Source organism: Mirounga leonina, unplaced genomic scaffold (genome assembly GCF_011800145.1).
Source record: "Mirounga leonina isolate KUSES-001 unplaced genomic scaffold, KU_Mleo_1.0 Mir_176, whole genome shotgun sequence".
Classification (NCBI taxonomy): Eukaryota; Metazoa; Chordata; class Mammalia; order Carnivora; family Phocidae; genus Mirounga; species Mirounga leonina.
In genome coordinates this window covers 20,897,897-20,910,994 of record NW_023270454.1, presented here as the reverse complement: position 1 = coordinate 20,910,994, position 13,098 = coordinate 20,897,897, and the positions used below count along the sequence as shown (strand labels likewise).

Genomic DNA, 13,098 nt, shown 5'->3' with positions numbered 1-13,098 from the left:
GGGAGCTCTGCTGCACTCAGGCACCCCCAGTCTTTCTGTGACCCTGAGGGTCCTGAGACCACACTGTCCCAGCAAGGCTTTCACCCCCCGCTTAGCCATTGGAGCGATGTCCCTCAGTGGAGCCAACTTCTAAAAGTTCTGATTTTGTCCTCTACTGCTCTATCACTTGCAAGAAGTGGCTGATGGAGGCCCCTTCCCCCGCCATCTATCCTCCTGAATATCGCCACAGATTCACTTCTCCACATGTCCTACCTTCCAGAAAGTGGTCGCTTTTCTGTTCAGAGAGTTGTTGAGTTCATAGGTGTTCAGAATGGTTTGATCCCTCTCCAGCTGAATTCCTGGGACCAGACGAAATCCAGGTCTCCTACTCCTCTGCCATCTTGCTCCTCCCCCAGCAGATTTTTCAGAAGAAACTTTGCAGGCCAGAAGGAGGTGGCCTGACCTATTTAAAGTATTGAAAGAAAAAAAAACACAAAGAACTGACCAAGAATACTCTACCTAATAAGGCTATCATTCAGAATTAAAGGAGAGATAAAGAGTTTTCCAAACAAAAGCTAATAGAATTCATCACCATTAGGGGTGCCTGGGTGGCTCAGTCATTAAGCGTCTGCCTTCGGCTCAGGTCATAATCCTAGGGTGCTGGGATCAAGCCCCGCATCGGGCTCCCTGCTCTGCGGGAAGCCTGCTTCTCCCTCTCCCACTCCCCCTGCTTGTGTTCCCTCTCTCACTGTCTCTCTCTCTGTCAAAAAATAAATAAAATCTTTAAAAAAAAAAAAAAGAATTCATCACCATTAAATTGGCCTCACAAGAAACTGTAAAAGGACTTCTTTAAGCAGAAAAGACATGATGATAATTAAGGACAATAAAACATATGAAAATAAAAATGTCACTGGAAAAGGTAAATATATAGTAAAGGTAGTGGATTAATAACTGATAAAGCTAGTGTGAAGGTCAAAAGAAAAAGGTAGATTAATTAAAACTATAATCAGTTAAAAGATACATAAAATAAAAAGATTGAAAATGTGACATCCAAAAGAAAATATGGGGGTGGAGTAAAATGTAGTTTTTGGATGTATTCAAATTTAAGTTGCTATCAAACTTCAAATAGACTATTAAATACATAGGAATGTTATATGCGAACCTCACGGTAACCACAAAACAAAAACTTATAGTAAATACCCAAAATAAAATGAGAAAAGAATATAAATATAACACTGAGGAAAGATATCAAACCACAAGGATAGAGAGAAAGAGAAGAAAGGAACAGAGAGGAATTACAAAAACAGCCAGAAAATGGTCAACAAAATGGCAATAAGTACACACCTATCAATAATTACATGTAAATGGACTAAATACTGCAATCAAAAGATATAAAGAGGCTGAATAGTTAAAAAATATGCATGTATATGCTGCCTATAAGAGACTCACTTAAGAACTAAACACACACAGACTGAAAGTGAAGGAATGGAAAAAAAATATTCTGTTTAAATGCAAATGAAAAGAAAGCTGGTTAGCTGTACTCATAGACAAAAATAGGCTTTAAAAGGCTAATAAAAGACAAAAAGGGCATTGCATAATGTTAAAGGCATCAATATGGCAAGAAGATATAACACTTATGAATGTATATGCAACCAGCATAGGAGCACCTAAATACACAAGTATTAACATACCTAAAGGGAGAAATTAACAGTAATACAATAGAAGTAGGGGACTTTAACAACCCACTTACATCAATGGATAGATCATCCAGACACAAAATCAGTAGGAAAGAATTGGCTTTAAATGACACATTTGGTAAGAAAGACTTAGTAGATATACAGAGCATTCCATTCTAAAGAAATAGAATATACCTTCTTCTCAAGTGCACATGGAACATTCTCCAGGATAGATCACATGTTAGGTTGCAAAGCAAGTTTCAGTAAATTCAAGAAGATTGAAATCATATCAAGCGTCTTTTCTGACCATGATGGTGTGAAACTAGAAATCAATTACAAGAAGAAAAATGAAAAAAAAAAACCACAAAAATGTGGAGATTAAACATGTTACTCAACAACCACTGAGTCATTGGAGAATTCAAAGAGGAAATTAGAAAAATATCTAGAGACAAAGGAAAATAGAAATAAAATATACCAAAATTTATGGGATACAGCAAAAGTAACCTCTTATAGGTTAAGTTCACAGCAATACAGGTATCTCAAGAAACAAACAAACAAAAAATCTCAAACAATCTAACTTTATACCCAAAGGAACTAGAAAAAGAAAAAAAAAATGAATCCAAAGTTAGTAGAAGGACAGAAATAATAAATGAAATAGAACTTAATAGATAATATAAAAAAAAAAACTATAAGCTGGGTCTTTTTTTTTTAAGATTTTATTTATTCATTTGAAAAGATATATAGAGAGAGCATGAGCAGGGGGAGAGGCAGAGGGAGAAGCAGACTTCCTGCTGAGCCAGGAGCACGATGCGGGTCTCGGTCCCAAGACTTGGAGATCATGACCTGAGCTGAAGGCAGACGCTTAACCATCTGAGCCGCCTAGGCTCTCCTAAGCTGGGTCTTTGAAAAGATAAACAAAATTGATAAACCTTTAGCTAGACTCACGAGAGAGAGAGAGAGAGAGAGAGAGAGAGAGAGAGAGAGATACCATAGCAATCCAAAGGATCATTAGACTACTATGAACAATTATAGATAAGCGAATTGGGCAACATAGAAGAACTGGTTATGTTCCTAGAAACATATAATCTTCCAAGACTGAATCATAAGGAAATAGAAAATCTGAATATACTAATTACTTATAAGGAGATTGAATCAGTAATTTAAAATCTCCCAACATACAAAGGTCCAGGACCAGAAAGTTTCATTGGTAAATTCTATTGAACATTCAAGGATGTAATACCCATCCTTCTCAAACTATTCCAAAAAAAAAAAAAAAAATGGAAGAGGAGGAAATACTTCTGAACTCACTTTACGAACTCAGCATTACTCTGATACTAAAAGCAGACAAGGACACCACAAAAAAAAAAAAAAAAAAGAAAAGAAAAGAAAAAAAAAAGAAAATTACAGGTCAATATCTCTGATGAATATAAATGCAAAAATCCCCAATAAAATATTAGCAAACCAAATTTGACAATACATTAAAAGAATCATGCACTGTGATCAAGTGGAATTTATTCCAGGGATGCAGGGATGACTTAACATGCTCAAATTAACCAATGTGATATACCACAATAACAAAATATAGAAATCATATGATCGTCTCATAGATACAGAAAAAGCATTGACAAAATTCAACATCCATTTATGATAAAAACTCTTAACAAAGTGGGTATAGAGGGAATGTACTTGACATAATAAAGACCATATATGACCATCCCACAGCTAATATACTCAATGGTGAAAAGCTGAGAGTTTTTCCTGTAAGATCAGAACAAGACATTTTTGCCACTGTTATTCAAAATTGTATTGGAAGTTCCAGCTACAACAGTTAGGTAGAAAAAGAAATAAAAGGCATACAGTTTGGAAAGGAGGAAGGAAAACTGCCACTATTTATAGATGACCTGATGCTATTTGTAGAAAACCTTAAAGGCTCCACCAAAAACTTTTAGTGCTAATAAATGAATTAAGTAAATTTTACAGGATACAAAATTAATATATAAAAATATGTTGTGTTTCTAACACTAATAAGAAGTTATCTGAAAGAGAAATCAGGAAAACAATCCTATTTACAATTGCTTCAGAAGGTATAAAATACCTTGGAATAAATTTAACTAAGGAGGTGAAAGACCTGTAGACTGAAAACTATAAAACACTAGTGAAAGAAATTGAAGAAAATACAGATAAGTAAAAACATATTCCATGTTCATGGATTAGAAGAATTAATATTGTTAATATCCACACTACCCAAAGCAATATACAGATTCAGTGCAATCCCTATCAAAATTTTAATGGCATTTTTCATGGACCTAGAACAAATAATTCTAAAATTTCTAAAAAGTCACAATAGAACCCGAATAAACAAAGCAACCTTGAGAAAGAAAACAAAAGCCTGAGATATCATACTCCCTGATTTCAAACTATACTACAAAACTGTGGTAATCAAAACCATATACTATTGGCTTATAAAGAGCCTCATAGATCAATGGAACAGAATAGAGAGCCCAGAAATAAACCCATATAAATATCTATAACTATCTATATCTATATCTATATCATCTATATCTATAGGCAATTAATCTACAGCAAAAGGAGCACAAATATACAGTGAGGAAAGGATAGTCTCTTCAATAAATGGTGTTAGGAATACTGAACAGCTACATGCAAAAGAATGAAACTGGACCCCTTTATTACACTATACACAAAAATTAACTCAAAATGATTAAAGACAAATGTAAGACTTGAAACCATAAAATTCCTAGATAAAAACATTGGCAGTAAACTCCTTGACATTAGGCTTAACGGTATTTGTTGTTGTTGTTGTTGTTGTTGGTTTTCTTGTTTGTTTGTTTGTTTGTTTTTGGATCTGATTCCAAATGCAGGGGTAACAAAAGGAAAAATAAATGGATCTACATCAAACTAAAAAAGCTTTTGCATAGTGAGAGAAACCATGAGTGAAATGAAAGGCACTTGCTGAATATGATAAGACATCTGCAAATCATATATCTGATAAGAGGTTAATATCCAAAATATATAAAAAACTCATACAAATTAATAGCAAAAATATGACCTGATTAAAAAATTGACAGAGGTTCTGAAGAGACATTTTTCTGAAGAAGACATACAGATGGGCAACAGGCACATGAAGATGCTCAACATCATTAATCATCAATAATTAATGCAGGGAAATGCAAATGAAAACCACAATGAGATATTACTTCACACTTGTTAGAATGGCTTTCATCAAAAAGACAAGAGATAACAAGTCTTGGCAAAGATGTGAAGAAAAGGGAACCCTTATGCACTGGTGCAGCCACTACAGAAAGTAGTATGGAAGTTCTTCAGTAAACTAAAAATAGAACTACCGTATGATCCAGCAATTCTACTTCTTGTTATCTATCCAAAGAAAACAAAAACACCAAGAGAATTTATTCATCCCTATATTCATTGCAGCATTCTCAGCAATAGTCAAGATAGGAAAACAACCTAAGTATCCATCAATAAATGAATGGATAAAGGGGTGCCTGGGTGGCTCAGATGGTTGAGCGTCTGCCTTCGGCTCAGGTCATGATCTCCAGGTCCTGTCATCAAGCCCCACGTCTGGCTCCCAGCTCAGCGTGGAGCCTGCTTCTCCCTCTGCCCCTCCTCCTCTCACTCTCTCTCTCTCTCTCAAATAAATAAATAAAATCTTAAAAAAAATAAATGAATGGATAAAGAAGACATCACACACACACACACACACACAATGGTATATTACTCAGTCATGAAAAAGACTGAAATCTTGCCATGAGGTTATTATGCTAAGTGAAATAAGTCAGCCAGAGAAAGACAAATGCCACATGATTTCAGTTCTAAGGGCAATCTAAAAAACAAAACAAACAAATAAACACATAAACCAAAATAAAACTGAGACTTATAAATACAGAGAACAGAGTGGTGGTTGCCAGAGGGGAGGGGATTTGGCAATATGAAACAGGTGAACAGGATCAAGAAGTACAAACTTCCAGTTATAAAATAAGTAGGTCATGGAGATGTGATGTACAGCATAGGGAATTCAGTCAACGTTTTGTTAACTTTGCGTGGTGATATAGGGTAATTAGACTTATTATTGTGTATACAAGTGATCAGTGTATACAAGTGTCTAATCACTGTGTTGTACACATGAAACTAATGTAATATTTATGTCAATTGTGTTTCAGTTTAAAAAATGATGAAATCATTTGTAGTGTTGATTATCAAAGAGAAGTACAGAAAATGTTTACCCCCAATATAGGGGACTCAAATGCCTGAGCCAGCTATCAAAGTTCATCTTACTTTATATCATTAGGAAAGAAATAAAGAGGAAATAATATTTCTGAAAATGATTTCAACTACCAGTTAAATGAGTAGAAGTTTGCTGTTAACCAGAGTTATTAGGTTTCTTTTATTACATGGAGAAAACATCTTATAAAGGAAGTAACCTTCAAAAATGATTCTTACTCTTAATAATGACTCCATTTTAACATAGATATGTACTTAAGCAAGAAACATATAAGTAGTATATAAATATATAATACTTAGCACAGTGTTTAGCAATTATGGCTATGCATACCTCAGGTTACTCAACATTTAGGCCAATAGAAAAGAAAGAATTTATTGTGTGAGATTTCCTAAGTATTTGGAACTACTGTCAGGGCAATTCTAGTATGAAAGAGGTCATGTCATGTTGGAGATTAATCTTCAACAAATTTATGACTTGCTCTGGCTCAGAAACTTAAGCTCAACTGTTATTCAAGGGCAATGTCTAATGTGCAGACTTTAGCCTCACATTTATACGCAAAATTAGTAACTACAGTAGGAACCAAATTGGTTAAAGATCCATTTTAGAATGCTCTTTCAAGAAGAAGGCTTATCATCTTTTTTTTTTTTAATTGTTTAGGGTAAGTTCTCTATCTCTGGTGCTCTATATCTCTGATCCTCTTCCTTTTTTTTCATAAAATAAGTTCAGTTTTCTTTATTTGGACCATGTATGGCCATATTGTTTTTATTTAGCACCAAACACTGAGTCATCTACATGTTGAGGCCTCAAAATGTATGACTGAAATTGTTTAATGTTCCACTTTTGGAAATTTTTATAGAGCATTTTGCTTTAATCTAGAGAGTATCTTCCCATATTGTGCTTGAAGTTGAAATCTCCAGTGGGTTATAGATAAATGCCTATAAAATCATCTCTATAGCTTTATAAAAATCTCACCTCAGAACTGGATATGTTAAAATATACTCATTCTCCCTTCTGAAGAAGAAAATTGTAACGGTTGCTTCTAAGAGAGGTTGGAAGGAATGCAGGGTTTTTCCTGAAGATGCTTATAATACAGATAGATACATCAGAGATTTGGGGAACACATACTACACCAAAGAGGCTGGTTAGTTCATTAATGTGTGAGGTCATTGAAGATAGACTAAAACACTTTAGCCTGGAACTTGGGTTCTATAACTTAAGGATGATTTTTTAATCCTTAATGCTCAAGTGAATATACTGGATTTCCTTCTTACAGAGATATTATGTTCTGGTGTCACTCAATTTCTTTATTGTCTTTTGGAAAATTTTTCATTAATGTAATATTTATATTGTTCATAGTCATATGGCAGTTGGAAAAAAAACCTAGTTAGATGAGTGTTGTAATAGTTCCATTCTGAGTTGCAACCTTGAATTTGAAATTCTGAGAACTCGCCTTTACATTTGGATCTTTCAAAACTTTTGAAGTTACATAAATGAGCCATAAAAGCAGCCATCTTCAGCTACTAAGGTTGTGAAAACGGAGTCACTGAGGCCTGAATTCTGAGGGAATTCTCCGTTTCTGGAACCATTGCCATAGATCTACATAGAGAAGTCTGTTATTTTCAGATTTCAAGAAATAGTATAGCAATACAGTTATAAGTAGCCAGTTGAGAAACCCATTAAAATGAAAATGTCCAGAAGTTAAAATGACAGCTGTGAAAAGTAAAACAAAAATAAATAAATTGTTAAGTTCTGAAGCACATTCTTCTTGATCAAAAAGCCCTCCAGGTAGAGGTTGGAACTGATTCATCAGAGAGAATCTTGTTTCCATTCTGAATGAACTCTGCTGCTGGTGTTTTACTTTTAGTGACAAAGTCACATGGCCAAAGGCCTGCAGTGTTGTGTGTACGTACAAATACTGCTTTTATATTTTCCTCAGTGTTTCACAGAAAGACTCTAAAGCAAATAGAAGGATGATTTTTGTTGATCTTGACAAATGTAGTCATAAGAGAAAGGTGGGGACTCATTAGGTAACAATATAGCATTTTATGATCATTCCTGCAGTACTGAAAAAAGCAGTGAGATTTTAGAGAAACAAATATTATAAGAATGTAAAATGTATACATGGAAAACAACCCAAAGTATGCTTGTTGTAATCCAGCTCTTTTTTGAAAATTAACTTATTAATCAAATTCAGTATTACTTTTTCAATGTGATATGAAGCGAAAACAGTAGCACTGGATGCATACTTTTGCACGTAGCTGGGTATTGGTATGTAGCTGTAACCAGCCTTTAGTCAAGAGCAGATGATGATGGGGCACCTGGGTGGCTCAGTCAGTTAAGCAGTTGCTTTCTGCTCAGGTCATGATCCTGGGGTGCTGGAATTGAGCCCCACGTCCAGCTCCCTGCTCAGCGGAGAGCCTGCTTCTCCCTCTCCCTCTGCCTGCCACTCTGCCTACTTGTGCTCTCTATCTCTCTGTCAAATAAATAAATAAATAAATAAATAAATATATATATATAAAAAATATATATATATATATATATTTTTTTTAAAGAGCAGATGCACACCCAGGAGGGGCTCTTCTCTTTTCTCTGTCTGTTAAAAGGCTCCTGAAATGTTTGTGACTGATTCTTAGGTCAAGAGTACAATTTTCTGAAGATGGAGCCTGGAGAAGTGAACTCACTTGGAGAAAGATACGACTTTGACAGTATCATGCACTATGCCAGGAACACCTTCTCAAGGTTGGAGTCTCAGGTTATACCTTTTGACTTTTAATTCCTTTCCTCTGTGTTGCTCCTCACAAAGCTATGTTTAACATTGGAACTAGAACCACTTTCAAATACTGTTGCCATTAAGTAGAAAAATACTTGATTGGTATTTATAGCCAACACTAGCTTTTTGAAATTTTAAAAACATATTTTCACATTTCCTATCAGATACATAAATTCAGAGTAAAAATTAAAATGGTATGAATTATTTAAGCTATTTTACATTCCTAAATCACTTTAAAAAGTCCAACTAAAATGATTATTAAATGATCAGCATATTAAATTGGCTTAGCATTATTTAATGAAAATTAGGCATTCACAAATTAAATAGGGTACTTGGTTGTTGAGTTGGAATGTCTACTGTCTATGTGACTTGTGTTTTCTACTCTGTATCTTCTATTGCTCAAGTGCTAGTTATGCTAATTTAATTCTCAAAGAATATATTATGAAGATATTTTACTTCATATAATTTAAAATTTTACAACTTATTAACCTTAAAGTCATTTCATTAAAAGTTTATGCTATTTTTAAAGAACATAATAAATTTGGGTTTCAGTTACTTTATTCTAAAGATGATGTCATCAAGCAAATAGTTCCCAGGTAAGGAATTTGGATCTGTCAAACCATTGAAGTCATCCCCTTTCCATTTTTATGCCTATTTTACCCTCTTGTCCATTCCAACTCATTCTTTTTGCCCACTTATGTCCATTTCACAATTCATCAAACATCTGTTTCTAAAGGCAGGGGTGGAAAGAAGATAAAAAAGATTCAAATTAATACCCCCCCCTTTTTAAAACATTTTTTAAAAATGATTTCATTATTTTTTTAAGTAATCTCTACACCCACAGTGGGGCTTGAACCTACAACCCTGAGATGGAGAGTCACATGCTCTACTGACTGAGACTGCCAGGTGTCCCCTAAAAAATTTCCTGATAAAAAGTAAAGAAAAATGTCTCAAAGAACTCTTAATACTTGGATACATTTTTCAATTATGCTTTTTGAAAGACAAAACTGTATTATTTAAAAAATTGAGTGTTAATTGTATTTTAATATAATTATTAATGATATTTAATAATTATTTTCTACTGAAGTGCATATATATTTGCTTAAATATAATAACCACCCAAATACTTACTGTTTCTGGAATTGAATTTAAGTTTTGGTAGAAATACATCCATAAATTTGGCCTGAAATTAATCTCAAAGAGCTATAAAACTTTATGTTTAGGTCAGTGCTTGGAATTGAGTTTTCTGTAGAAATGTAACAAATGGGATTTGGGTCCCAGTTCAGCCAAGGCGCCTCTCATATACTACTAGAATTATTTAGAACTAAACTGACTTTTGATTCTTTGGAACAGAGGAGGTAGTGGAAAGTAGAGAAAATCATTCATTCTTTCTGTCTTTGATAGATGATGAATATACACCAAAATTTAAAATATATATTTCCCCTTACTCTGTATTTCTTTTACATGTTTAAATTTTTTCCTTTCCTCTTTTTCATAAATCATTCTGCTCTTACTACCTGCAGTCCATCATCCCCACCCCCCACACCATGGTGCTGCATGCTAAGCAGCCTTGACCTATTTATTATTTTGTCTTATTGTTTCAAAATTATCCTATTCGGTTTTCCTAATGAACTTCTATTCTTAGAGTGAAAGTAACTATACCTACCTGTTAGAAGAGTTGATCCAACCAACATTATTTTATTGTTTTGATCTTTAAAGAGGATGCTTATTAACTCATACATATATTTAAATAACTGAATTCCAGGAGATAAAATATTTGGCACAGTTCTTAGCCACCACCTCCCAAGTATTTGAAGTTTTGTGTGTCTATGTGCCTGTGTGGTTAAAAACACACAATATAAAATTTATAATCTTAACTATTTCTCAGTGTACAGTTTAGTAATGTTAAGTATATTCACATGATTGTGAAACAGATATTCACAACGTTTTCATCTTGCAAAACTGAAACCCTATGCCCATGCCCATTAAACAACAGTGCCCCATTTTCCCCTCTTGGCAGCCCCTGGTAACTACTATTCTACTTTGTGTTTCTGTGAATTTGGATTTAGATATTTTAGATACCTCTTTAAATAGAACCATACAGTATTTGTCTTTTTGTGCCTGGCTTATTTCACTTAGCACAGTGTTGTCAAGGTTTATGCATGTTGCAGTGTGTGACCCAGGATTTCCTTCTGTTTTAAGGCTGAATAATATACCATTGTAGGTATAGACCATATTTTGTTTATCCATTCATCCACTGATGGGCATTTGAGTTGCTTCCATTTGTTGGCTCTTGTGTATAGTGCTGCTATGAATATGGGTATGCAAATATCTTTCCCAGACCCTGTTTTCAATTATTTTGCATAGATACCCAGAAGTGGGATTGCCAGACCATATGGTAGTTCTATTTTTAATTTTTTGAAGAAACTCCATGATGTTTTCTGTAGTAGCTGCGCCATTTCAAAATCCCACAGCAGTGCACAAGGGTTCCAATTATTCCATATCCTTACCAACATGTATTATTTTCTATTTATTTTTTTCCTTTTTTTTTTTTTAAATAGTAGCCATCCTACTGGATATGACATGATGTTATATTGTGGTTTTGATTTGCATTCTCTGATTAATGATGTTGAACATCTTTTCATGTGCTTTCTGGCCATTTGTGTATCATCTTTGGAGAAATGTCTATTTAATTCTTTTGCCCATTTTAAAGTCAGGTTATTTAATTTTTTTGTTGTTGAATTGTAGTATTTCTGTATATATTCTGTCTCCTTCTTACATATGTTATTTGCAAATATTTTCTTTTTTTTTTATCTTTGCTGCATAGTAGCTTTTTATTTTGATGTAGTTCCACTTACCTATTTTTGCTTTTGTTAATTGTGCTTTGGTGTCATATCCAAGAAATCATTGCCAGATCCAATGTGTGAAGCTTTTCCACTATGTTTTCATGTAAGAGTTTTATAGTTTTGGGGTTTGTGTTCAGGTCTTAAACTGTTTTGAGTTAATTTTTGTACATAGCTTAAATAATTGTCTAACTTCATTCTTTTGCACATGGATATTCAGTTTTCCCAACATCATTTGTTGAATAGATTGTTTCTTTTCCCATTGAGTGGTTTTGGCACTCTTGTTGAAGATGATTTACTATATTCACTAGGGTTTATTTCTGAGATTCCTATTCTATTCCATTGGTCTCTAGGTCTATCTTTAAGCCAGTATCACACTGTTTTGATTACTTAAGCTCAGTAAGGTGTTTTGAAATCAGGATGTGTGAGTCCTCAGCTTTGTTCTTTTTCATAGTTTTTTGGCTATTTGAGGTTCTGTGAGATTCCATATGAATTTTAGGACTTTTTAAATTTCTGCAATAAATGCCATTGGGATTTTGATAGAGATTGTGGCTGGTCTGTAGATCATTTTAAGTAGTGTGGACATCTTAACAAACTAAGTTGTTTAATCCATAAAAAATGGAATGTCTTTCCATTTATGTCTTCTCTAATTTCTTTGAGCAATGTTTTGTAGTTTTTAGTGTACAAATCTTTCACTTTTTTGGTTGGGTTTATTCCTAAGTACTTTATTCTTTTTAATGCTATTTTAAATGGAATTGTTTTTCTTAATTTCCTTTTCAGATTGTTCATTGCTATTGTATGAAACCACAACTGATTTTGTGTGTGTTGATTTTTATTCCACAACTTTGCTAAGTTTTTTTATTAGTTCTCACTTTTTTTTTTTTTTTTTTTTTTTTGTGGACTCTTCAGGGTTTTCTACATTTAGGATTACATGATCTGCAAAGAGAGATGGTTTTAATTCTCTCTTTCCTATTTAGATGTCTTTTACTTCTTTTTCTTGCCTAATTGCTCTGGCTACAACTTTCAGTACTATGTCGAATAGAAACAGTGAGAGCAGGCATTTCTGCCTTGTTCTTGATCTTAGATGAAAAACTTTCAGTTTTTCAGCACTGGGTATGTTGTTTGCTGTAGGCTTTTCATTTATGTTCTTTATTATGTGGAGACAGTTTCCTTCTATTCCTAGTGTGTTGAAAGTTTTTTTTTTTTTCCTAAAGATTTATTTATTTATTTGAGAGAGTGAGAATGAGAGAGAGAGAGAGAGAGAGTACATGAGAGGGGGTAGGGTTAGAGGGAGAAGCAGGCTCCTCGCCGAGCAGGGAGCCCGATGCAGGACTCGATCCAGGGACTCCAGGATCATGACCTGAGCCGAAGGCAGCCACTTAACCAACTGAGCCACCCAGGCGCCCGTGTTGAAAGTTTTTATCATGAAAGGTCTTTGAATTTTGTCAAATGCTTTTTCTGCATTAATTAGATGCACATGTGGTTTTTGTTCTTCATTCTGTTAATGCAAGTATTTGAAATTTTATATTTTCTTCTGAACCCAGGGAGTCTATAAAAAGTTTCAGTTGTCTT

General features: G+C 34.0%; 1 protein-coding gene across 1 annotated transcript in view; it reads left to right on the top strand.

Annotated features, from left to right (window-relative positions):
- Positions 1 to 13,098, top strand: part of TLL1 (tolloid like 1) — a 210,150-nt gene that overhangs the window by 109,693 nt on the left and 87,359 nt on the right. Inside the window, exon 7 of the mRNA XM_035022757.1 lies at positions 8,547 to 8,652. Within this exon, the coding sequence (XP_034878648.1) occupies positions 8,547 to 8,652 (106 nt within the window). The remainder of the gene's footprint in view (positions 1 to 8,546; positions 8,653 to 13,098) is intronic.